The sequence below is a fragment of the Fusarium vanettenii genome (genome assembly GCF_000151355.1).
Source record: "Fusarium vanettenii 77-13-4 chromosome 7 genomic scaffold NECHAsca_84_chr7_2_0, whole genome shotgun sequence".
Lineage (NCBI taxonomy): Eukaryota > Fungi > Ascomycota > Sordariomycetes > Hypocreales > Nectriaceae > Fusarium > Fusarium vanettenii.
Window position 1 is genome coordinate 1 of NW_003315805.1, and position 27536 is coordinate 27536.

Here is a 27536-nt window from a genome sequence, read left to right on the forward strand (position 1 = left end):
CTTATTATATTCCCTCTTAAGGATTTAAGTTAAATATAATTAAGATTTTTATTTCTTTATTATATTAATTATAAATTAGCTAAGCTATATAATTAATTAATTAATTTTTAAGGCTATAGCTTTATTAGATTTCTTCTTAAGGATCTTTAAGGTTTTAATTATCTTTATAGAAAAGCTTAGGCTTTTAGGGGGAATTAAGGCCTAAATAACTCTATAAATATCCTTTTTATTTTAAGAATAATAAGTCTTTTAGATTTTAATTTTATTTTTATAATATTATTTAATTATTTAAATAAATACTTAATACTTTATAATTATAAGCTTATAGATATTCTTATTATATTTTTTATAAATACCCTTAATAACCTCTTTAGGGAATACTTTATAAATAGCCTTAGATTAAGTCTTAAATACCTTTTAATTTTTATTAATTTACCTAAAGAAATATTAATATTTATTTAATTATTTAATAATAATATAAAAGTCTATTTTTAAATAAATCTTATTAAATATTTTAAGATTTTTCTTAATAATCTTTAATTAATTAGAATCTTTATTTATAAAGGCTTTTTTTAAGCTCTCTTAGGTAATTTCTTAATTAAGTTTATTTATAGCTTATTAGGCTTTTCTCTTAATATCTAGATTAATATATAACTTAAAGAAAGCTATTTTTTTATCCTTAGAGATATTTATAAGTTTTATTTATTAATTAAAATTCTTAAGGTATTTAATTATATTTTTTCCCTTAAAAAAAAAAAAAAATTAAAAAAGATAATAAAAGAAAGATTATTTAATCTTTTAATTAAGAATTTAAAGAGGAATTTATTAACCTTATTATTATTTTTAATAGCTTTATTATTTTTTATCTCTAGGTTTTAGCCTTAGATATTATTAAGCTTTTTTTTAAATTTAATATCTTTATTATTCTAGGCTATCTTTATAATTAAGGTAATAATAATTATAATAATAAGTATTTAATTAATTAATTCTTAATAAAATTAATTTTTTATTTTTAAGTTCTTAGTTATTATAATATAAAATAAATTAATTATTAAGGTTTCCTTAAATATTATAAGAATAAAAATAAAAATAATAAAAACCTTATTTTTTATAATTATTTAAATAAGAATTCTTATTATTAAGATTTCTTATTATTACTTAATTAAAAGTCTTTTAAATACTTTAAGTAAGGCTAAATTATTAATTTTATTAAGAGATATTATTTTTTATACTAATAATATATTATTATTATAATTTTCTTTTATATTTATAATAAATAAATACTTTTATTTCCTTATATTTACCTCTAATAAGGTATTCTAGGGATTTATTTTAATCTTAATTCTTAAACGGAATTTAATTAAATAATATCTTTAAACCTAGGGTTAAAGAAAGGTAAGGTATATTTATAATTAATCTCCCTTCTTAATTAATAGCTCCTTAAGGTCTCTTTAATTCTTATCCTTTTTTTATTTATAATAATTTCTAATATTTTATTCTCTTATAGCCTAATAATAATAATTATATTTATAATTTATTAATTAATAATATAAAAATATATTCTTTTATTTAATTAAATAATATATATTTTTCTTAATATATATTAATAATCTAGAAAAATAAAAATATTAAAATTCTTATATAAAGGTATTAAATTTATTAAAGAAATAAAATATATTAAATTATATAGCCTAAGGGAAGAAATATCTATATATATATTTTTTTAAGGTCTTTTTAAAAGAGAGATTTTATATATTTTCTTATAAGGTAAATTTAATATAAAATAATAAGAATAATTAATTAATTTATAGTAATAAAAATATAACCTATAAAGGAGCCTAAAAGTCTTTTACTTAAGGCCTATAAAAGTAATAATAAAAGTAAGGCTTTATAGCCTTTGCCTCCCTTTTCTATATATAAGAAATTACTTAGTAGCCTAAATTAGCTTAGTATATTTTTCCCTTAACTTAATATAGATAAAACTAACTAAAACCATAGCTATTTTAAACCGCTATAACTAGCTTATTAAGAGAGATATAATAAAAGTTTAAAGTCTTTTAAAATATTTCTTATCTAAATATCTTAAATATCTTATTTTTACTTTTATATCTCTTTTAATAAGCTAATTATAGAGCTCTAAAGTTAGGTATAATTTAAAAATCTTCTTAAAAAAATTTTATATAGGAAAATTTACTAAAGAATTATTTTAAAAATCTAGAAAATACTTATTAAAATTTTAAAGAGTATAAAAGATATATAAATTTTTAAAGTACTTAATTACTATTTTTATTATTTTTTCTTTAAATTTGCTTAATATAAATATCTTCTCTTATCTCTTTTCCTCTATATAAAATAGCTTTGTATCACATTTTGTGACTATATCACAATTTTGTGGCTAACCTAGCTTGCTAGGTTGGCTCGCCTGGGCCTTGGCCCACATGAGCCAACGGGTATACTCGTTCTCGTGTCTCTTTTTCTTGCTTAACCTATGTGCCTCATTTCAAAAAAAAGAAAAAAAGTCGCAAAGCCACTACGACAAAAGTGAAAGATACCTTTCAACAGGTATAGCAGCTATGCTAGGTTATACCCTTCGTCACAACAAGGCTCAACAGCATTGGGGTTTGATGCTGCTATGTGCTTATCAGTGTGTTAGTTGGTCTTAGGTACGACAGGGACGTCGTTGGAAAATAAGAAAAAGCGGCTGTCTTAACTCCCGTTTTTCTTTCTCCAAGACGACCTTAGGCGCTCTTTACAGCACAGAAAGAAACTTGCATTTGGTTCTAAATCGCAGGTCGTAAATTCAATTCGCGGAAAGCCCGTGCTGAATTAATCACCGTATTTGCAAAGTTGCAACTAGAAGAGACTGACGGGGACAAATGCCAAAGACTGATGCTGACTCTTTTGATGGCTCCGAACGCTGGCCAGCCAACTGATGGGAGAGGAGGTAAACCTGCAGGTTGTTCTGAACGGTAGATCCTCCGTTCGTGCCTGTCTTAAATCTTCCTCGGTGACATGAAGGCAAATATTCTAGTATAGGTACATATTGAACCTCACACACTGGAAAGCCTCCGTTGCCCTTTTACTTGGCAGTAGCATAAAAATGCTGGATATTGGAAGTTTATGAGTAGAATGACGTTCGAAATAGCCAGATCTGGGATTGAACATCGAGAACCACCGCCTCAATTGCTTCATATCCCCAGCCCTCAAAGACCTGGGCTCTCCTGTATTGTGGGACTCTTGGCTCTGTATTTCTCCTCTACTTGAACTGAAACTTTGCCTCTCTGCCCATAGCGAGTACTGCAGAGGCTAGACTGGTTTGTTCAGCGTGAAAGAGTACTAAAATCGAGGCCCATAAAGCGCCCCTTTGGCAAAATAATGTTCAAGCGACTTGGCTATGACAAGATCATCACTGCAACTTTGGTAACCGATTCGGCGGACATTGCCTGTAAAATTACTTGCAAGCAAGGTCTCGTTTGCCAAATGATCCGCAGCGACAAGCCCGAGATTCTAGGTGGAGGATCCTCCTATCACGACCTGGCATTGGATTGATGGATCACTCTGAGCAAAGGTATAGTTCGTGAAGTTGTGGACAATGATAACGTCTTGGCGTGTGCGGCACAAATTAGCGAAAAGTGACGAGCCATCTCCGGGGGGCTGGGCTTCCTGGGATCGATTATGTATTCAGCATCGGCGCAGACTCCAACATGTTTTCCTACGATGGCCTCGGGCAGCATGTGGCGGCCCTCTGCATGTTCAAATGTCTCTTTGTAAACGCTACGCCTGGGAGTGAGACCATCCGTATTACTCTTGCCACGACAATGACAGGCGAGGAACTAGAGAGGGGTGCTGCCATACTGAAAGAAGTGCTGGCCACATCCTTGGCGAGGGCTACGGCCAAGACTAGGCAATCTACTTTTGAGAATAGTAGCATGAGAATAGGCTCAAGATTATTCACATGCAATATGATCAGAATGTACTCGATTGAGGAATTGGTGGCCGAGGGCCATTGCGGCAAATAAAAGAGCCGGCAGCGATTTTGGGCCTTCTTACCAACAAGTCATGGTGAGATGAGATACGTTCCGTGTGTCGTCCAGAGCCCCTAAGCCAGAGGGGAAGTGACTGTTCAAAGCAAAACTTGAAAAATTATCATAAGAATATGTTGATCTATATTCTCGCGCGTAAACCAGCCCTCCGATGAGCAGTTTCCATAATCGTTGGGTGGGAATAAAAATACCACAACCAGGGACTACGACCGGGATGACAGACAAGATAGGGAAAATATAAAATAAAAAGAGGTCTCGATAGGTTGCACCATTACCAATGCCAAGCCCTAGTTACAAAAAGTCCAAGTTACTAAGAAAAAAAAAAGACAACAGAGAAAAAAAGAGATCCTCCTTTTGATAAGAACCCGTATCAAGAAAGTCCAACAAAGGTGTCCAGGTTCTCGGAAAAGCCTGTGATACTGCTACAGAGAGAGTCAAACATCTCCTCTGCCAAGGCCACGTCTACAGCTCCGTCACAAGAATAAAGCAAGCAGACCTCTGTGCTGTTCGTGTCTTGCGGCGTAGTAACGACGCTGAAATCAGCCGCATCTTCTTGTGAGGCCATTGCTCCAACTTGGTACGTGTTCCCCCCGATTTCCAGAGCACCCGTCTGAGGCATGCTTTGGTGTTGCACAACGGTAGAAAAACCGTTTGCTCCGTCATCATCCCAGTCGGTGCAGTTGCCAATGACCTCCCTGAAGCCGAGTGACTCATACGGCATGTTGTCCACCTGCTGTTTCTGGACGTGTTGAAGAAGATGTAGTACGGTCCAAGAAGGTTGGTGGCAAACGCGTACAGGGACCACATTCAAGCAAGGGCCAACGATAGCTTCAATACCGGGCACACTGCTTGTATTGCGTCCGCTGATGAGGTGGCCAAAGACAACGTCGGTCTTGCCCGTGACCTTGGCCAATACAGTTGACCAGGCGGCCTTGACGACAGTAGCAGTGGTGATGTTGAAAGCCGCGAGCGAGGGTGTGGAAACGACCCTTTTCAAAACTTGCGTAGGGGAAGTGCGCAGCAAAGAGGCTTGTCGTGGGATAACATGCGTCGGAGTGGAATTCTTGAGTAGAGCATTCCAGTACGCGTAGTGGCCCGGATTGATCTTGCCTAATGCCCCGCGGATGTAGGTTGTATACGAAGGCGTGGGAAAAATAGGTTCTCCCTCATAGCAAGCCTTCAATGCCTCAAGAATGGCTGGGAAGCAGACGCCGTCATACTGCGCATGAGATATCCTGATGAAAATTCGGTGTCGTACCGACGATTTGAGTCGCGCTACGACGAACCGTAGGGCGGACTGTTCAGGGCGCGGAACTTCTTGCCGATGGCTGGATTCAAGTTCCGATGTGAATTGCTCGATATCGTCGACGTTGTGGACACTCAGCTGGGGTTGAATGTGACGAAGGACAACCTGCAAGTATCTCTTCTCGTAGGAGACGAAGACGGTGCGCAACACGTCGTAACAGGTAACGACGTTTGTGATACTTTCTCTCAGTAGGCCAATGTCAAGTGGCCCCGAAGAATCCAAGTGGAAGTAATTGAGCATCCATCGCGAGTCCAGTAGACTACCCGCGATGGCCTGGGTCTGGAAATCGGTTGTTGGGAGGACGTCTACGATGCTGGCTCGGGACACGCCTGCAACAGTGCAGACGTGGTGTCGGACGAATTGCTCAGCGTCCTCTAGGCCAAGCATGGAGAAGGGTTGGTATGGTTGTTCAGCATTGGTTGCTCCCTCGTTCTTGGAGTCTGAGAGGTACGACTTGTCATTGCTTGACGCCGTGTCGTAATCCTTGTAGCATCGATCCAGGAGACAGTTGAGCATCGACCCAAAGTTGGGGTTGTTGAAGATGTCGGCCACAGTGAGCGGTATTTCCAGCTCTCTAGCATTGCCCACCATTGACATGGCGATGATGGAATCACCGCCGAGTTCGAAAAAACTGTCATCGTATGAGACGTCAGTACTTCCCAGACCCAAAGTGTCCCTCCACAATGCCAACAGCTTGTGGTGAACATTGTCCCGGTCACGAGTAGAGGGATGAGATGGGTTGGGCGACGAGAAAACTTCTGCACTGAGATCTGTCGAAGATTCACTGCTTGTCGAATTGTGGATCGTGGCTTCGCATTTGGAATCGTCATGTTGAAATGCCCAGTGGTCAACCTCATGTGTGTGCATGTGCCCACTGGTAGGTAGCTGCCGTGGCCCCCTGAAGAGCCGCAAATGGGATAGATCCTTCTCATAGTGATCGATGAAATCACTCAGCAACGCAGACGTTGTGAGGGCGAGGTCCTCGGCTTGAGAATCCGAGAGAACATCCGTCCAGTAGCGGAAGACAATGCCTTCATCGCCGCGAGTGGTGTTGGCATTGAGCGTGACGGCAAATTCGCTTGGATCAAAGGCCTCGACTGGCTCGTATGTGAGCGCATTGACATCTGAGCCACTCGGTGAACCGGCGTTTTGGATGGATATGGCGGTGTTGAAAAAGCCTCGTTTCGCTTGTCCCAAAGCATGGCTTAGGCGGGCCAGCGAGAAATGCTGGTAAGGTAGACTGGCCATGTAATCTTCTTGAGCTTGGAGGAACAATCTCTTGAGCAGCATGCCCGGAGCAAACTGAAAGCGGAACACCAGCATATTGATAAGAGGACCAACGATGTCGTCAATGCCATCAATAGGGGCATCACGTCCAGATGCCAGATATCCCAAGCAGACGTCCTCACACTTGGTGTAGGCCCGAAGTACCAGAGCCCATGCAGCTATCATCATGTTTGACAGCGTCACTCCAGTTTCGCGGCCAAGGGAGTGCAGCTCGGAAAATCGATCAAACTCGACTTCGACAGAGCCCAACCTGCGCACAGCTGTGATGTCGGGATTTATTGTTGGAAATCCGGTGAATTGCGCTCCGGAGAGGTAGCTGCTCCAGAACTTGAGACTCAGCTCAGCAGACTGGTTGGAGATGTACTTGACGTATTCCTTGTAGGAAGGGGCCTTGGTCGAAGGCAGGCAGTTGTTGTATGCTTTCGATATATCGTGCAGCATGGCCGACGTCGAAAAACCGTCTGAGACAGCGTGGTTCATTTCGACTTTGATGAACACTTTGCCCTGGGGTGTCTGGCAGATGGTGATTTGATAAGGAAGCACCGGACCATTGTGCCTTTTGTTGGTCTTCTCAAGAGATCTGGTGTTCAATCTTGCCATGACGTCGATTTCACGACACTGGATGATGGAAATTCGGGATCCAGGAGCCTTCAGGACGACCTGATCGAAGAAGCCACCACGATAGGCACTGTCCACAAAGACCGTTCGGAGCGCAGTGTGACGGTCAATAACTTGGTGACAAGCTTGAGACAACTTGGCGGTGTCAATCGTCGAACCGCTGGGACAGGTTACTTCAAGGACAGTATGGAACAGATAGTGCGATGGATCCAGGAGCTGACTGAGCAGTATGCCTGTCTGCATGGGCGAGCAGGGATACATGTCCTCTACCTCATCGAAGCGGACCTGAGCAGCAGGCAGAGACCTGGTCACGAGCTCCTTCAGCTCCGTGTAGCCGATGGGCATGAGAGGGAAGTCGCTCAGCGTGGGAGTAGGCGTGGCCTCGCTGAGCCTCTTTGCGGTGTCGATGAGTATCTCCTCACAGTTGGAAATCCACTTCTCGATGCGATCTCGGTGGAGCATGCGTTGGTTGTACATGAAGGTGAAGCTGACGCCTTGGTCAATAATTGATATGGAAACCTCGAACAAAGCTGTACGGTGCGTCTCGGGTGCAACGTCGGAAGTGGCCGCTGATTCTTCCTCGGTCATGGATAAATCGGCCGAGCCAAAGAGAGAATTTCCCTGGCTTGTTTGTTGAGTACGGCCAAGGAAGTTTAGCAAAACCTCCATGGGCTCATGGTTGCTGCGATGGGGCTTCCCTGACTCGGTCAGGTAGCAGTGGGCAAAGTACGGACGACCGTTGCTTGGGATGCTGCGACGTACGTCTTTGATCTTGCGAACAAAGTCAATGATATCCTCATGATCGACGTTGTGTCGAGACACGTGGACAGGACAGAGTGAGGTGAACCATCCAACAGTTTGGGAAAGGTCGATGGTATCGTCCCAAGGCTCACGGCCATGGCCTTCGTTGAACAGGGTCGGAAGCTCTCGCTCTTCAAAGGTTTGTCCGAATGATTTGAGCAGAGCCGAGATGAACAGATCAAGAGGCTCTGTCTTGAGTGCCGTGTGCGAGTCTCTTAGTACCAAGGATATGATATCGGCATCTGACAGGACAAACGATTTCTGGATAATGTCTCCATAGGTGTTGGTGGTGCTTGACATGCCCCAGAAGTCCAAGTCAGCAGGTTGCACAGAGAATGGCAGCAAGTTATCTCCATGTCTCTCGAGAGATTCAGCATGTGAAACCTGCGCTGCATGCCATTTCTGGAACGTCAGGGGCTTGGGGAGATTGGAAGAGGCAGCTGAGAGGAATGTCTCAAGGTCTTGGATGATATTGATCCAAGAAACGATGTCGACGACCAGATGATGCGCCACGAGCGATGCCACTTGAGAGCCATCAGGCTGTTCATAGAGGTCGATGATGAAGACAGGGCCAGAAATGTGGATATCATTTTGGCTCGTGACGATGGATGAAATCATGTCAGACCTCTCGATAGACCTGTGGGGGCGGAAGCTGTAGGAATTTGCAATATCCGACTCAATGTGCTGTGTCCATAGTCCATCAGGAGACTTCTTGAAGCGCGCGCGAAGCATTGGGTGTCGGTGCACGAGCGCGTCAACAGCCTGCTTGAATCTGGATACATCGACGAGGTCTCTGATCGACAACAGTTGGCTTTGGTTGAAGCGGTCTCCGAGGTCCTTGTTTGAACTGTTGTTGAAGAAGAACTGCTGGATTGGCGACAACTCAAATGCATGACCGGGTTCGTCTTCATGTTCAGGGGCGTCGTTCCGTGTTTGTTGGCCATCGATCTGGATGAGCGTGGCCAGCTGAGTGATGGACTTAGCCTTCATGATCTGCTGCATGGACAATCTGAAGGATTGGTCGCGGCAGCGAGTCATGATCTGAATCGCCATAATGGAGTCTCCACCGAGGCTGATAAGGGAGCGGTTCATCGGCAGCGTCTCGTCAGGAATGTTGAGGACTGACGCCCAGATGCGTCTAAGTTGCCGCCCAACATGTGTCATCTCGGAGTCCACGACATTTTCACTGGATTCTGAGCCGAACGCCATGTTACATGTCTCCGAATCCATGTTGACGAGCCATGCCTGGGCACTGGCCCTATCGAGCTTGCCAGACAGCAAGAGGGGAATAGCTTCAACCACAAACCAAGCTGATGGTATCATGTAAGGTGGGAGGTTGTCGGATAGATTGTTTTGAAAGACGGAGATCTGTGCTCGAGCGTGTTCCATCGTGGAAGCAGACACAGGAACAAGTTCTGATGATTCAAGGCATGACCTGTCAGATACAAGTTGCTCGAGAGAAACGATGGCCACCAGACGGCCCTTGAGTACCCCGGACTTGGGCAGAGAGACGAGAGCATGGCGGATTCGCGGATCAGACTCGAGACGAGCTTCGATCTCACCGAGCTCCATGCGCTGGCCATTGAGTTTGACCTGGTGATCCTTCCGTCCCATGTAAACCAATGTTCCATCAGGACAATATTTGACCAGGTCACCCGTCTTGTATAGACGCAGCGATTGTTGATGATTTACCTCGCCGATGATGCTGTGCATCCAGGCAGGGTTCTCGACAAACGACTCAGCTGTCCTCGTACTGTCGTTCAGGTAACCACGCGACACGATAGGACCGCTGATGAGCAGTTCACCCACACAACCCACCGGGACAAGACAGTTGTGGTCTCTGGGGTCGACAATCCACGTGCTGCCGCCGGACATTGCGCGGCCGATGTGTGTGTGGTCCCTGGTGACGGACACGTCGGCATTGGAAACAGCAAAAATCGTACACTCGGCTGGACCGTAGCCGTTCATCAGCTCGACTTTGTCTGCCCAGGTGCTAATGGTCTCAGGGGTCATCGCCTCGCCACCACAGACAAGTGTTTGGAGTGTCTTGAACTTGGAGGGATCCTGAATGTTGGCGATCGAGGGCGTCAAGAAGGCCCAAGTGGCGCCAAGGGTGTTCATGGCACCCGGAAGGTCCGTCAACCTCATCTCCTCGCTGGGAATGCAGAGGCAAGCGCCGCTAGTCAGGGCACCAAACGTCTCTCCCATTGCAATATCGAACGCATAAGACGTAAAGTGGAAGACACTCGACGTCGGGGTAAGATTCATGCGTTGCATGAAGGCCTTGGAGCTCGTACAAAACGAGCCATGGTCAATCACAATACCCTTTGGTTTTCCTGTACTGCCTGACGTGTAAATGACGAATGCGGCATCTCGACTTGTAACGGTTGGGAGCTCTTGTGGGGACGACAGCTCGGCAGTGAACAAGTCGGGGTTGACCAGAATGACAGACTCGACGAGGCCATTGAAACGGTCTTGATACTGCGGTGAGCACAGAACAAGATGGGCCGCGCAGTCGTGAGTGATTTCCGCGTGCCGAGCCGGGGGATGCGCAGGATCCAGTCCAACGATAGCGCCACCAGCCAGTATCACAGCAAGCATGGCGACCGTCGTCCAGAGAGACTTGTCCATACAGCATGGAACCAGTGTTTCAGCTCGTACTCCCTTCTGTACGAGTACCTTGGCAAGACGCACGGCGTACTGTGAGATAGCATGATAGCTGAGATGGCCGTCCCAAGCGCGGATGATGGTAGCATCGGGTTGCATCATGGCTGACTGCCAGAACAAGCTGGGAATGGTTTCTTGGACAGGCTCAAAAGTTTGGTGGTTCCAATCCTTGATCATCAAAACATCCTCTTGGCTGTAGAGTCGAAGTTCCATGATCTTGCGGGTGGGCTCTCGCGATAGACGGATGAGTTGCTCAACCAGAGTTTCAAATTGAAGGGCGATGCGCTCTGCTTGCCAGCTTGTTACAACAGTCTCGTCATGGTGAATAACCAAGACAAGGTTGTGAGCCTCGATAGAACATTCGACGACCAGTGGGTACGTGAAGAAGTCTGCCTGCTCCATCTCGCCTTCTAATGGCTGCAACAAGTCCTGCTGGCTTGTTGTTTCGTCGGTCGATTGGATGACCAGCAAATTCCTGAAGTCGCAGGCAACTGCCATGGTGCCCCCAAGGCGCTTGATGCGTTGGAGGCCAGCATGCTGATGAGGGATCACCTCGATTGCCTGCTCATGGAGCGTGGTCAAAAAGTGGCCAACAGAAGCAGCCCGGTCGATCTGAACCCTTGAAGGCACGGTGGTCAAGGTTGGTCCCATGATATCTTCCACATGGTCAAGAGCAACATCACGTCCCGACAAGGTCTCGCCAAAGACGACGTCATCTGAGCCGGTTTGAGACCCCAGGACAAGAGCCCATGCTGCTCGGACGAGTGTTGGAATCGTTATGTCCATGCCGAGACCCTCTCTCCTGTACTGAATCGTATGCTCCAGTGATGCATGAGATGACTCAGCGCTTGTCGCAGAGGACATGGTTGGGAAATGAGATGCAGAAGAAGCGCCTTGAAGCCTAGCCTTCCAGAAGTCATCTGAGGCTTGTACATTGATGTCGGCCAAGTACTTGACAAAGTTGGCAAAGGGAACAGTCGGACCGAGCCTTTCAGCACCATCTCCGTAGTAGTATTGCGAAACCAACTTGAGTAAAGAAGGCATACTCCAAGCATCGTATAACGCATGATGGACGGTCCACACAAAATATTGGGTGCCAGAATCAGCCGAGCTGACAGTTGCATACCGGGCAAGGGCACCGCCATTGTGTTCTGGAACTGATTGGGCCTTGTGAATGGCAGATTCAAGGCTGCTGTAGTGGTCCCACTCGATCTCATGAGGCTCCAAGACGACTTGGTAGGACTTGAGGGATTTGGTGTTGACGATTCGCGATCTCAGAATGTCGACTTGGTCAACAGTCTTTTGCCATGCGAGCTTCAGACGGTCAACGTCAATACTAGGAGGCAGCTCAAAGACATTGTTGGCGACGTATGCACCCGGCTGTTGAATAGATGAAGCTACAAGTCCCTCTTGAAGGGAGCTGCACGGATACGCATCCTGGATCTGAGTCCTCTGGATGCCACAGCGTTCTGAGAGCTCGGCGAGAAGAAGAGAGGGAGACGCAACGTCTCGAAGTAACGACAGACGCTTCACAGAAGTGATGGGGGCGTCATTGGCGCGCTTACATGATGTTGCCATGTGCGACAAGACGGGATTCTTGAAGATGTTCATGACTGTGAGTACAACATCCTCCATCCTGGCGGCGGCGACAAGCTTCATGGCGCCAACGGAATCACCGCCGAGTCTGAAGAAGTTGTCGTCTCTGCTGATTTTGCCGGAATCAATGCTCAAAATCTTGCCCCAGACTTTCTGCAGTTTGCGCTGCATCGATGTGACAGGGGCTCGCTCTTGTCTGACCCCGGCGAGCTTGTAGGGGGCCATCTGCATAGGCGGTATAGACTGAACAATGGCCTTGAGCTTGCTGCGGTCTAGCTTGCCGGCCAAGGTCCAGGGCATCTTGACCACCGGGATATACGCGGTTGGCACCATGTGTGATGGTAGAGCATTCCTAAGTGCCGTCTTGAGCGACTGGCCAAGTTTGGCGCAAGCACTTGACATGGGCAGGAGAATTGCTTCCGTCTCTCGAGACGCTGCATCCTCGACATCTTCGTCGCCGCTTGTGAAGAACACGGCCAATGCCTTTGTTGATGTCTGGCTCTGGGGAACCACCAAGTCCACGGCTGACTGAACATTAGCTGGCAAGTTGGCCTTGACATGATGTTCGATCTCGCCGAGCTCGATACGTTGTCCGTTGAGCTTGATCTGAGTGTCTTTGCGGGATCTATAGCTCAAAGAGCCATCCAAGTTGTACGCGACCAGATCACCAGTCTTGTACATGCCATATGTTCGGTCGCCAGCGAGCTTGATGCCTGTCCGCCATGGAGGATGCTGGATGAATGCTTCTCTCGTCTTGGCTTCGTTGCCCAGATAGCCTCTTGCCACAATGGGCCCTTCAATCACAAGCTCTCCGATGCCACCGATGGCCATGAGACGGTTGTGATTGCGCGGATCGACGACCCAGCAGCGACACCCAACAGCATGCCCGATCGTGGCAGGTTCCCAATCCAAGACGTTGCCGTCATGGTCCACTTTGGTGCTTGTTGAACAAATGACGGATGTTTCGGAAGGGCCATAGGCGTTGACAAGAGCCGCGTGGCTTGCCCACTTGGTGATGTGGTCCATCGACATCGCTTCTCCGCCCGTAACGAGGACCTTGAGGGTGGGCACGCTGTCCGGCCGGAGCACACTTGCCACAGATGGTGTAAGTAGGGTCCAGTTAACGTTCAACTTGGTGATGACAGCGGCCAGGTCGTTCATGCGCTCCTGATCGCTGGGAATACAGATGCAACCGCCCACTATCAATGTGGATAGCATCTCCATGACACTGGCATCAAAGGTGTGTGACGCGAACTGTAGGACACGAGAGGTCGAGGTCATCTTGATAGCCTTAGCGTGTTCCGTAGCTCCAGTGGTAAAGGCCCCATGCTCGATGATTGTAGCCTTTGGAAGACCCATGGTCCCGGAGGTGAAGATGATGTAGGCCGGGTTGCTGGGTGAGACCTGGATTTGAAGCGAGCCAACCGGCACATCAGGTAGCAGCGATACCGTCTCTAGGCCGACGGCAAAAGTCGGGATATCCAGACCCTCAAACTTGTGTGTCAAGGAAGGTGAGCAGAGAATCAGCTCAGCATCAACGTTGTGGACGAGGAAGTTGACACGTTCAGGTGGGTGTGTAGGATCAAGGCTACAAAAAGCGCCGCCGGCCTTGAGAACTGCCATTATGGCCACGACTGTCCATGCTGACTTTTCGAAGCAAAGGGGAACGTATCTCTCAGGCCCGACACCAAGAGATACCAAGTGCTGGGCGAGCTTTGTAGCCGCCGCGTCAAGTTCGAGGTAGGTAAAGCTTGCATCCCATGCCTGGATAGCCGGTGTATCGCTAGGTCGTTGTTGGGCGTTGTGCTCGAAGAGGTGGTGTACGCACTTGTCGAGGGCCTCAGGCTCGTCATTGTTCCACAACGCCAGCTGCTGCGAGCAGTAGTTGCTGAGCATATTGAGTTGTCCTATTGGCACCTCCAAGTCGCACGTCATGATTGAAGTCAGAATCTGGTCAAATGTAGAGGCAATGTTCTTGGCATGTGAATCAGAAATCTTGTCTGTCCAGTAACACAGCTGCAACTCAACATTTGAATCCCAAACTTCGACGTTGACGGTCATGTCGTACTCGCTAGGATCTTGGGCGTCACCGATGTCGAACGAGATAGGTCCTGTCGCCATTGACTTGGAGACGGACCTTCTCTGGAACGAGTAGGCAGTGTTGAAGAGAGCTTCATTGGATATGCCCAGGGCGTGCTGTAAGTCAGCAAGCGAAACATGCCCATTGTTCATCGCTGCCGCAGAGTCTTCCTGGACAGTCTTGAGGACATCGCCGAGGCTGGTAGCCGGGTCAAGACGCACTCTGCACACGACCATGTTGATGAAGACGCCGATTGCCTCGTCAATGTCGCGGACGGGGATGTCCCGCCCAGCAACCAAGCACCCATACCCTACGTCATCAAGGCCCGTGTATGCCTGAAGCACCAGTGCCCAGGCCAGCTGGAGTATGTTGGATAGCGTGACACCTCTGTCGGTGCAGAATGCCTGAAGGTCTGCCGCATTGGAGATGGCCCAGTCGAGCGCTCGCAGAACCTTGGGCTCTGCGGCTCCACCAGTCAGCGAGGGTAAGTGACAAGGATCGAATCCAGTCAGGTAGTCCTTCCAGTAATCGACATTGCGAGAGCTTAGGCTTCGCTGCAAGTGAGCAACGTAGTCGCCGTAGACAGAAAGAGTTGTTGCGGTCAAGGCACCCTCGTAGGCCAAAGCCAGGTCACGGAACAGAATCGGCATCGAAGTTCCATCGGCGATAGCATGGCTCATCTCCAGGACGCAGAATACGGTTCCTTCAGTAGTCTTGGAAATGTTGAGACGGTGAGGTGGTTGGTTGGTGGGAAGACCCAGTCGTGAGCGTCGGTCAAGGTTTTTAGCTTGCTCATTGACGGGGGATTCGAAGACGGACATATTGGGAAGATGCTTTCTGAGAACAATCTGGTCCATCGCACCCTCTTGTAGCAAGTTGTCCACAAAGACGGTTCGAAGAGTGGAATGCCGTTGCACCACATGTCCCCATGCATCTGCTAGGCGTTGCACGTCTACTCCATGGCCTGGTTGGGCACAATTCACCGAAAACGTGACCGAGTACGAATAGTACTCGGGGTCTCTTATCTGTGCGAAGAGAATGCCCTGCTGAGCTGGAGAGCATGGGTATGCGGCTTCGACGTCGCCAAGATGGGCAATGTCCAGTTCCTTGAGCCTTCTGTCGATTCGGGAGTCGCCGCCAAAAGCCAAGGGAAGCAGGGACAGATCTGCAGTTGGTTGTTCATGTCTGACCTGGAGAAGCTGTTGAACAGCCTCGTGGATGTAGTCCTTGCAAGCCCCAATCCAGTTTCGGATACGTGATTGGTGATTCATGTGGCGATTGACAGAGAAGCTGAAGTTCAATCTACTGCTTGAGAAGGAGGCTGAGATCTCAATGAGGGCGAGGCGTGGAACATGGGCCCCAATGTCCGTTTCGGAACTCACAGAGTCCAGCATGCCCCCGTCAAGCTGTCTGAACACCGACTCTTCATATCCAGCTTGCTTTGTCTGGCCAAGAAAGTTGAAGGCCACCTCCACAGGCCACTCCCGGGTATGCGTCTGGCTTTCCGGAGACAACATGCTCTGAGCAAAGTAAGGACGGCCCTTGCCGGGGAGCTTTCGCCTGAAGTCCCTTACCCAGCGCACAATATCGAGAAAATCTGGCTCAGATGGCAAGGACTGGGGGAGGCAGACGGGGCAAAGAGTGGTAAACCATCCAATGGTGCGTGATAGGTCCAGCTTGTCATCCAAAGGCTCTCTGCCATGACCCTCATTGAATATTGATGGCACTGAAGGGCGGTCTGGGAAGGTTTGACGGAAAGACGCCAACAGCGAGGCCAATAAGATATCGACAACATCGGTTTGGAGGGCATCATGGCAAGGGCCCGAGAGCTGAATCGAGTCATCGACGGCAATCTCCATGGTTTCGGTGCTTGAGTCGCCGTGAAGGTTCGGTACGCCTTGCATTCCCCAGTACGAGAGGTCTTGTTGAGGAGTCGGAATATCATGAAACACATTCGTCGTTCCTTGAGCTTGTTCGAGTTGTAGATGGCTCCAAGTCTGGAAAGAAAACGGCTTGACAGGATCGTAGGCGGCTGATGACAAGAGTCCCTCCAGATCTTGAAGAATGATATTCCACGAAACGACGTCGACAACGAGGTGATGAGCGACAAATGAAACGGCTTGATTGTCGGTTCCCTCCATCTCAAAAATGTCCGCGGCAAAGAGAGGACCCTGAACAATGTCCAGACATTTCTGGCTCTCTTCGATCAATGAAGAGAGGCGGCCTTGGTCAACGTTCGCATGTGATCGGAGGGTGTACGAGGCAGCGACGTTGTCAGTTATGCGTTGAGACCAGGTGCCATTGACTTGTGAGAAGCGAGCACGAAGCATGCTGTGTGTCTTGACGATGGTTTCCAAAGCTGTCGATAGCTCTTGAGAAGTGATTGTTCGTCCGGTTCTCAAAAGCATGCTCTGGTTGAAATGAGTAGACTCAGTACCCATGCACTCAAAGTACACTTTCTGAATGGGCGACAAGTCAAACGACTCATTCTCCCGCTCCTGAACATGCACAACATCCTCAACGGCAGTGACATGAGATGCAAGTTCGACGATGGACTTGCTCTGCATGATTTGTCCGACCGAAACACCAATGTTCAAAGACCGACAGACGGCCATCAACTGCATGGCGGAGATGGAGTCGCCTCCCAGATGGAGGAAAGACTGCTTGAACGGCACCATGTTCATCTCGAGGTTAAGAACCTTAGCCCAGGCAGCCCTAAGCTTTACCTCAACCTCTGATGCTTCTCTGCCTAAAGCAGATGCCTTTTCCTGCGCGTTGAGAACCAGCTGGTGTTGCTCCGCAGTCATCTTCTCGGCCCAGTCCACGGCACGCCGACGATCAAGCTTGCCGGAGGGAAGGAGACAGATGCGGTTCACGATGATCCACGAGGATGGAATCATCCAAGCTGCCAGGTGTCTTGATAGACGCTCGCGGATGCCTGTCAACTGCGGGGAGGCAAACTGTCCGACGATCTGCATCTCTTCATCTCCCACCATCTCTTGTTTGATAGCAGCAAAAGATTGCAAAGACAGGATGGCGACTAGACGCCCCTTGAAAGGGCCAGACGATGGAACAGCAGCCAGGCCATACTGGATGGCAGGGTCTGCGCTGAGATGGTGCTCAACTTCAGACAACTCCAGCCTCTGACCGTTGACCTTGACTTGGTTGTCCTTACGGCCCTGGAAGAGAATGGATCCATCTTCGGCGAGTTTGACGAGATCTCCAGTCTTGTACAACCTGCGCTCAGGGCCTGCGGATGCACTGGGGAACTTGTTGCACCACTTTGGGTTGGTGATGAAGGATTCCGCAGTCTTTTCGGGGTTCTTGAGGTAGCCCTGGGCAAGGATTGGGCCCTCCACCACGAGCTCGCCAGCTACGCCGATGGGGACCAGTCTGTCGTGGTTGGTCGCATCGACGACCCAGCAAAGACCTCCCACCGCACGCCCGATATTGGAAGGGCCAGATTCAAGCGTGACGGCCGGGTTAACGGCCGCCACCACGGAACTCTCCGAAGGGCCGTAGGCGTTCATCAACTGGACAGATGATGCCCAGGAAGAGATGTGAGCAGACGACATCGCCTCTCCGCCAAGCACAAGGGTTTTGAGCTCAGGTACGAGGGACGGTTGAATCAACTGGGCGACTGAGGGCGTCAATAAAGCCCAGTTGACGCGCATGCGGCTGATGGCGCCTGCAATATCACCCATGCGTTCCTCGTCACTAGGCACACAGACCGTGCCGCCATGGATAAGAGTCGTCAACATCTCCATAATGCTGGCGTCGAAAGTATATGAAGCAAATTGCAAGACTCGAGATGACTCGTCCATGCCCATGGCAAGACCATGCGCAGTTGCACCAGTACAAAAGGCCGAGTGGCCAACAATCGTTCCCTTCGGTTTCCCGGTACTTCCTGAAGTATAGATAACGTAGGCAGGGCTATTGGTAGACATGGAAACAGTCGGTTGTTGGTGCGGTGGGATGCTGTGAACAAAGTCCTGTGAGATCCGGACTGCCTTCGTTCCGAGATTCTCCAGGCGCTCAGCGTACTGGGGGGAGCAGAGGACAACCGTAGCGTCAACATCGGCAAGAATGCCGTTGATTCGGGCATCAGGATGTGCGGGGTCCAGCGGGACGAATGCAGCGTTTGATTTAAGGATGGCCAAGATGGAGACAACAACAAGAGATGATTTTTCCATGCAGAATGGAACAATGGAGTCCACACTGACGCCGTTCTCAACTAGGACACACGCAAGACGGCTTGATTGAGCGTCCAGTTCCGCATATGTGAGGCTTTGGTCCCATGCATGGATGGCCAGCTTGTCTTGCGCTTGAGTAATGCCCTGAGCCTGAATGACATGGTGTATGAATTGGTCCACAGGTGTTGTTGTTGCATGATTCATATCTTGCAGTGTCTGAAGGTCATTCGGAGTCAAAATGGACAGGTCTTCCACCCTTTCGTCCATAAGTTCAGAAGATGAGACCGATTGCAACATCATGGCGAACAGGTCCATGACACGCTGCATCTGCGATGCTGAGATGACGTCTGCGTCATAATGGACAACTGTCTCAAGCTCGCCGTCTCCAATATGGCACGAAAGCATGAGGGGGTATGAGTAGAAGTTGGTGCCAGCCATCTCGTTGGTCTGCTCGTCCCAGAATGAATCGGTTGACTCTCGTGACCCGTGATTGATGGCCAAGAGGTTCTGCGCGCCACAAGCAAGAGCCGTGTCGGCATTGATGCGTCTGATGTGCTGAATACCGGTATGTTGGTGCGTTCTCATTGCTGCCGACTGAGCTTGGACGTAGCCAAGAAGCCCAGCAATTGTTGTCGATGGCTCCAGCACCATCCGCATTGGTACAGTCGCTAACGTCACTCCCACTATTTCCTCAATCCCGGGGACAGGGGCATCACGGCCTGTGACGGTTTCCCAGAAGACAACATCGTCTGATGCCGAGTAGATGGAAACTGTCAAGGCCCAAGCTGCGCGGATTCTCGTGGCAGTGGTAATCTCTGATCCAGACTGGCGGATCAGGTCTGCCTTGTGAATCATCAGACTGCTAGCACTTGCCTGGTAATCAGGGTTGGGCAGACGTGGGAAGTGCTGGGCTGAGACGTTGGATAGATGGGACTTCCAGAACTCGCTTGCTTGATCCAAGTCAACTCCTGCAAGATACCGGATGAAGTTGGAGTATGAGGGGCCGCTGAGCTGTGCTGGGCTCGGAGGCACCTCTTGGTAGCATCGCTTGATCTTGTCCAGGATGAGAGGTAGACACCAACCGTCGTAGAGCGCATGGTGAATAGTCCAGACAAAGAAGACCCCGGTGGGGCCATCGTCAACGAGGTTGTAGCCAGTCAATCTCCCACCGTTGTGGAGCGGAATCTGGCACCGAGACTGTTCTGCATCGGACAAGCTGGAAACCGTAGACCATTGGGGAGTATCCTCGGACAACACGACCTGCACAGACCCGGCATCATCGGTATGTACGATCCTTGTTCGTAGGGTAGGCTCAGCTTGGACAACGAGATGACAGGCCCTCTTGAACCTGGCGATATCTACGTCGCCCGGGAGGCGATAGATGAGTTGAGCAACATATGCCCCAGGCTCTCTGGTCGAAAGCGCCATAAGACCCTCTTGTGTTGCAGTGCAAGGGTAAATGTCCCGAATGGCATCGACATTGATGCGAGCAAAGGCTGCAACCTCTCGCTGTAACACATCCATCGAGGCTACATTGGGTAACAACGAGAACGGCTGGACGGCCGTGACTGTAGCCTTGGACATGGGGAATGCTGAGTTGGCCATATCCAGCAAGGTTGCCTTCTGGAAGATGCTAGCCACGGTCAAGTTGATGTCAGACTGCCGTGCAAGTGTCACAAGTCTCATTGCGTTGATCGAGTCGCCTCCAAGTCTAAAGAAATGATCTTCGACTCCGATGGACGCCAGGTCGATATTCAGCACATGAGCCCACATACTGGCCAGTTGTTTCTCTGCTTCGCTCGATGGGTTCCTACCAGACTTGGAGGCGAGCTTGTAGGTGCTCATCAGCGACATCGGCACCGCCTGTGCTAGTAGTCGGAGACTGCGTCGGTCCAACTTCCCAGACGGAGTGAGTGGCATCTTGAGGATGGGTAGCCACATGGATGGGATCATGTAAGCGGGGACGACCATTGACAAATGACTCTCTAAGGCTTTGGCGCGAGTCCTAAAAGCATCGTCTAAGTCTAGTATGATGCCGTCGTCGCTGCTGTCGGGGAAGGAGGTATCTGCATCGGCACAAACAAAACAGGCCAGAGATTTTCGGCCCTCAGACACAATGAGCTCCACAGCAGACAGCCAGCTCTCAGGGAGGTTCTTTTCAATGTGATGCTCAATCTCTCCAAGTTCGATGCGCTGGCCGTTGAGCTTGACTTGAGTATCCTTTCGCCCCAAGTACGTAAGAGTACCGTCAGAGTTGCAGCATACCAGGTCCCCGGTCTTGTAGAGCTTACGCTCCATGTTGACGCCTTGAAGTATCCCTTCCACAAAGGCAGGTGGAGAGATAAAGGATTGTGCCATCCTCTCGGGCAGGTTCAGGTAGCCTCGAGAGACGATGGGGCCGTCTATGAGAAGCTCACCTACGCAACCTATGGGAACCAGAGAGTTGTGGTCGCTGGCATCGACAACCCAAGCGACACTGCCGATGGCGCGGCCGATGTTTGTGGCTCTGCCTGGCTTGGCAATATCGCCACTGTAAGTTGCGTTGACGGAGCATTCGGAGGGTCCGTAGCAACATTGCAGAGATACAAAGTCGCGCCAGATGTCAACGCACTTGGTAGTTACAGCTTCACCGCCCAGAGCCAAAGTCTTCAAGGTTGGGACCTCAGTCGGATGGAGAAAGCAAGCGACGGTAGGGGTTATATCGGCCAATGTAACCTCGTAGCGGTTAATGGCACCGGCCAAATCGTTCAACCTCTCGTGGTCCGAAGGTACGCATACGCAGCCTCCACGGGTGAGTGTGGTGAATATCTCGGCGAGACTATTGTCAAAGGTGTGAGAGGCAAACTGCAGCACCCTTGAGTCTTGCTCATAGCCTAGCTTGGGCCCCGAGTACTCGGCATTGGTGGCAATCCCCCTATGCTCGAGCACCACTCCCTTGGGCGTTCCGCTACTCCCAGAGGTGTAGATGACGAAACAGGCGTTGTTGGGTGTGACTTTGGGAAGAGAAACGCCATCCTGTGTCATGGAGATGGTCTGGAGAAGCTGGGCGTCTACAGCTACTGTTGTCTTGACCATGGTACTGATCCTGTGCACCACAGAAGGAGACACGAGAGCGGAAGAGGCGTCTGTGTCCTCGGCACGAAATCGCAACGCGGTATCCGGATGCGTTGGATCTAGGGGCACGGCTACCCCTCCCGCCTTCAGGATGGCCAGCATGGCTACTATGGCGAAAGCAGACTTGTCGAAACAGACGAGCACAAAGTCTTCCACGCCGACACCCAAGGAGACGATGTGATGAGCAAGCTTGGTAGAGGCGTCATCAAGCTCAGCATAGGTGAAATTCATGTCCCACGAAGCCAGCGCGGGAGCATCAGGGCGAGACAGTGCCTGCTGTTTGAACAAGTCGTGAAGGCAGCTTTCAACGGCTTCGGGCATCTGCTTGTTCCACTCGCAGAGCTGCAGGCGGTGCCAGGAACCGAGGTGATCGAGCTGAGCCACGGGCCGGTTGCAGTGATGAAGCACATTGCTGAGCGCCTTGGTAAAAGTGCTGGCAACATTCGCAGCCTGTCCGTCTGACAGGGTATCCGACCAGTACATCAGGTCAATAGCCATGTCATTCTCGCCTGCCTCGATGTTGACGGATACGTTGTACTCGTCGGGATCATAGGTAGGACGACACTCCTCGAATACGAGATCCGGAGGGCTTTGCAGGGTAGGAAGCAGCTTTCTGTATGACACGGCTGTGTTAAACAGAGCGATGTCGGAGAGGTGCAGTGCGTGCTGGACTTCGGCCAAGGGAGTGTGTCGGTAGTCCAGGCTATCCAGGTAATCTCTCTGCACTAAGCTCATCATGTCCCCGAGAGTGGTAGACGCGCCAACGTTGACGCGGCATGGCACAATGTTGATGACGGGCCCGACAACGTCATGGATGCCTTGGATCTGCAAGTCACGAGACGACGTCAAATAGCCGAAGCAGACATCCTCCGAGGATGTATAAAGACGCAGTGTCAATGCCCAGGCAGCGTATATAGCGTTGACAATGGTGACTCCCTGATCGTCACACAAGCTCTGCAGGTTCGCCAACTCGCCAAACTTGACCCTGAGGTATCTCAAGTCCTTTGATTCCGCAACGATGCCGTCGTCGAGAACGGGAAAGTGGCACGGCTCAACGTCCGCCAAGTATGACTTCCAGTAGTCGATACCGGGCTGAATGGCCTGGTCTTGGAGGTGTTTGATGTAGTTCCGGTACAGCGGACCTTCCCCAGATCCACAGCCGCCCTCGTACGCCAGGGCGAGGTCACGGAAGAGAATTGACAGAGATGTCCCATCCATCATGACGTGGCTAATGTCAAGTCTGCAAAAGACTTCACCGCTCTTGGTTGCGCAAACCTCAAAGTGATGCAACAGCTGAGAGTTGTCTCTTTGGTGCAGAGGCGGGGCGCTCAGAGCGGTCAGGGCGTCCTCTTTTGTATCCTTCTCTGACACAATGAGCGGAAAGTCGACTTCCTTGAGAACTACCTGATCGTAGAGTGAGTCTTGCTGGGCCACGCTCTCAACGAAGATGGTCCTGAGCATGGGGTGGTACTCAATCAAGCGTCTCCAAGCATTGGCAAGTTTGGTGACGTCCACGGGCATACCGCTTCTGCTCTTGACCTGATGGAGCGTGTAAGCGGCGTAAAAGGCGCTGTTCTTTGTCGTGCTGATCAAGAGTCCCGATTGCAGGGGAGAGCAAGGGTAGGCATCTTCGACTAGATTCATAGATCTAACTCCAGCCTCGGTGAGCTTTTCTTCCGTGAGGAGTCGAAGACGGTCGTAGGTCAGGGAGAGTAGTGGGAAGTCGCTCAGCGTAGGCTCAGGGGGCATGACGCTCAGAGATTCAATCAGGGCGCCGAGACTCTGTTGACAAGAAGAAATCCACTGACGAATTTCGGGCTGATGGTTCATGTTTTGATTGAAGACAAAGGAGAACCGGAGAGAACCCTTGATGATGACAGCAGAAGCCTCGAAAAGGGAGATGCAGGTTGTTAGGGGACCGACGTCTGCACCGTCGGTAGCACCCTTGACCTCGCCAGCGATATCCCTCACAGGGGTGAAGAGAGCACCCTCACGCTCCAGTTGTTGATACTGGCCAAGGTAGTTGAAGGTAATCTCAAGCGGCCAGTGACGGGAAAAGGCGTCTTCGCCCGCTTTTGTCAGCCAGCGGCTCGCAAAGTAAGGTCTCCCACTATCGGGAACTTTGCGCCGTCCATCTTTGACCAGCTTCGCCGTGTCAACGAGACTGGATTGCGCCTCTGCTCCAGCAAAGACCGGGTAAATGGTTGTGAACCATCCAACCACGTTGGACAGGTCGATGGAAGTATCCCAGGGTTCTCGGCCGTGTCCTTCGGCGAACACAGCCGGGATCGGGCGGTCCGTGAATGTCTGACCAAAAGAGAAGATCATGGCCGCCAGGAGAACGTCGGGAATCTCGGTGCGCAATGACTCATGGCATTTGGATAGGAGAAGGGATGTTTGTCGAGGTCCAATTTCGAAGCCTTCATGGGCCATCTGTCCGTAGACATTCGGCGTGTCCACCATTCCCCAGTACTCGGCGTTCCCGTCAGGGATGCCATGGATTGGCAGAGCTTGCTCCGGCGTCTGGGCCTCGGCATGTTCCAACTGCATCTTGCACCAGACCTGGAAAGGCAGAGGGCGATCTGTGCCGGGGACCAGTTCAGGCCGGAGCAGCAGCTCTTCTAGCTCCTGGAGAATGATCCTCCAGGATACAAGGTCAATGACCAAATGATGCGCGACCACGAACAGGAGCTCTTCTTCCCCATTTATATCAATGAGGTCAGCAGCAAGCAGAGGACCGTCAGTAACCTCAAGGCAAGTCTGGCTGTCGATGAGGGAGCGGCCAACTTCCTCACTCGAAGCCAGGGTTAGGGTACGCAACCGATACGAGGACGAAATCTCGTTAGTAACTCGCTGCTTCCATTCACCGACGGCGTCCTGGCTGAACCTGGCACGGAGCATCGAGTGTCTCCTTATGATGGTCTCGATGGCCTTGCGCATATCTGGCTCAAGAATGCGCTGGCTTGTGCGAAGGAGAAAGCTCTGGTTGTAGTGGCCTTGGTCGTGGTTGGGTCTAGCAAAGTAGAGCTTCTGTATGGGCGAGAGCTCGAAGGGTTGTTCCAGAGCCTCCAGGTGGAACGATGGCCTATCGATATCCTTGACTTGCAGTGCCAGCGCTCTGATTGATTTGCAAGCAATGATTTGCGAAACGTTCAGCCCGAGGCCACGTTTCCTGCACTCGCTCATCACTTGCATCGCCGAGATGGAGTCACCGCCAACGCTTAGGAAGGACTGTCCAAGGCCAAGCTGTTCCGCTTTGAGGTTCAGAACGTGCATCCAGATCTCGTGTAGCTCTGACTCGGTCTTGCTGGAGAACTCGAGGTCCTCTGAAGTCCTGGTGGCTATGACAGGGTTGAGTTGTCGGTACAGAGTCTCGCTCATGTCATCAACCCACTTCGCAGTCTGCTTGCGGTCAAGCTTTCCTGACTGAAGACGAGGGATGAACTCAACGGCGATCCACATGGAAGGGATCATGTAGGGTGGCAGCCTTTCGGCCAGAAGCTCTTTTGCCTCGGCGATTTTGACTCGCGCAGTGTCTTCCAGTTGACCATCAATCAACTTGTAAGGTTGGCCCTTGGGCACTAGGTCCTGGTTCGAAGCATCGCTGAGCTGAACAATGGCCAAGAGTCGGCCTTTGCAGAAACCTTCCTTGGCCAGAACGACCATGCCGTGCTTTATACAAGCACTGACGCTGAGATGGTGCTCAATCTCGCCCAGCTCTATGCGCTGTCCGTGAAACTTGATCTGAGAGCCTTTGCGCCCGGCGATGTGAAGGGTGCCGTCATGGTTGTACTTGACGAGATCGCCCGTCTTGTACATGCGCCTAGGGCCATTCTGCCGTGGTTGGTTGCGTGTCCACGCGGGATCAACAATGAAAGCCTCGCTCGTCTTCTCGGGCTCCTTGTAGTACTCCCGTGCAAGCGTGTGGCCTTCGATGACCAGCTCACCCACCGCTCCCAGGGGCATCAGTCGGTCGTGGTTGTACCTATCAACAACCCAGCAATGAACGCCGACCTGGTGGCCGATATTCAACGGGTTCTTGCCTTTCCTCATACCTCGGTTTACGTGTGAAACAACCGAGATTTCTGCAGGGCCATAGCAGTTGATGAGGTTGATGTGAGACCACGAGTCAATGACGGCTTGCGTCATGGCTTCCCCGCCAGTAACAAGTGTGCAGAGGGATGGCACCTTGGCAGGGTCTATAAATTTGACAAAGGTTGGCGTCAGTAGCGCCCAGTTGGCTCGGAGCTGCGTGATGGCATCCTCGATGGCGTTAAGCCGGGCATCCTCGCTGGGTATGCAGACGCAGCCACCAAGAACCAAGCACGTGAGGATCTCGGTGATGCTCACGTCAAAAGTGGACGCGGCGAACTGCAGTGATCGCGTGTTGGAGTCCATCATCATGGCAGGTCCATGGACAAGGGCGCTCGACATGAGGGCCCCATGCTGAATCAACGCGCCCTTTGGCTCTCCAGTCGTTCCACTTGTGTAAATCATGTAGGCACCGTTGCTCCATGAACCACAGTTGACCTCGCTGCCGTCGTGCTCGGCCAACTCCATGAACAGTTGGTCGTCAACAGGGATCAACTCGGCCGCCACACTCGCTAGCATGGCTTGGTGCTGGGGAGAACACAAGATGGTCTGGGCTTGTACCTTGCGTGCCAGGGACTGTAGGCGCGGTAATGGGTGTGTAGGATCAAGAGGCACGAAGATCCCACTTGCTTTGAGCACGGCCAGCATGGCAACGACAGTCCACTTGGACTTGTCGAAGCAAATCGGCACAAAGATCTCGGGCCCAACGCCCGAGGCTTGTAAGCGACAAGCAAGGCGATCCGAGAGAGATAAAAGTTGGGAGTATGAAAAGCTCCCGTCCCAAGCGCAAACCGCCTCTGCATCAGGTCGCAATGCACCATGCTTGGATACGGCTTGGTGTATGCACTCCTGCACATTGCTCTTTGGGTTGCTGTTCCACGCCAGGACTTGCCGCTCGTTTCGGTCACCAAACCAGTCGAGGTTTGATACGAGAGTCTCGGGGCGGTTGATGATTTCACTGACAATCTTGTCATAGGTGTTGCTGATGTTCGCCGCCTGTTCTCGAGTCATGAAGACGGGGTCCCACGACAGGACGGTGTCGAGGGTGGTAGGGTCCACGAGCATATGCATCTTGCACCATGAAAGAGAATCGTGGCTCATCTTTCGGTTCTCATCATTATCATCGCTCGGCTCGCGGGCAAAGTTGCGGATGGAAAGTGTGGTGTTGTACAACGTTTGTGCCTTGGTCTCCGGTAGGAACAGCAGCGTGCAAAAGCCACCGGCCAGGATGCTTCGAACACTCTGATTGGCGGGCACGTTCAGCTGTGCAGTTGGCGTAACATCATGTCCACGTCCCGAGGTTGTGGTGATGTTATGGTCGCAGTCAAAGCCATGGTAGACAGTCTCAAGTCCAGTGAAACATCCGAGAAGAACTCCCCATGCTGTGCATAGAACGCTGCACGTCTGAGGCAGATCCCCGGGTGCACTGCATCCCAACCGACTGGTAAAACCCGGGGGACTGGACTCATCCTTCTCACCCACGTCGAATGCCGGGAAGATGCTGGGCTCCAAATCTTGCATTGATCGACCAGACACCTGGATACAACCGCAAGCAGGTGGCTCCATCGTTTGGAATGTCTTGAAAGGGTTTGGCGATATTGTGTGCATATAGTGTGTCTCGAGGGGGGTAGATGAAACAGTTGATTAACATGAAGCAGAGTCTAAAGCTTCTGCGTCGAAGGAATCATAGACCTCATGGGCAAGCGTACGGCTGCTGGGATGGATCATGAAGCAGATAT

The 27536-nt window shown here is 50.0% G+C and overlaps 1 protein-coding gene across 1 annotated transcript; it reads right to left on the reverse strand.

Annotated features, from left to right (window-relative positions):
• Positions 1 to 4413: 4413 nt before the first annotated feature.
• NhNPS4 (uncharacterized protein) lies at positions 4414 to 27363 on the reverse strand (the record flags this gene model as incomplete). The annotated part of the gene is made up of 1 exon (XM_003039648.1): positions 4414 to 27363. The coding sequence occupies one exon, from the start codon at positions 27361 to 27363 to the stop codon at positions 4414 to 4416; it is 22950 nt and encodes a 7649-aa protein (XP_003039694.1).
• Between the last annotated feature and the right edge of the window lie 173 nt (positions 27364 to 27536).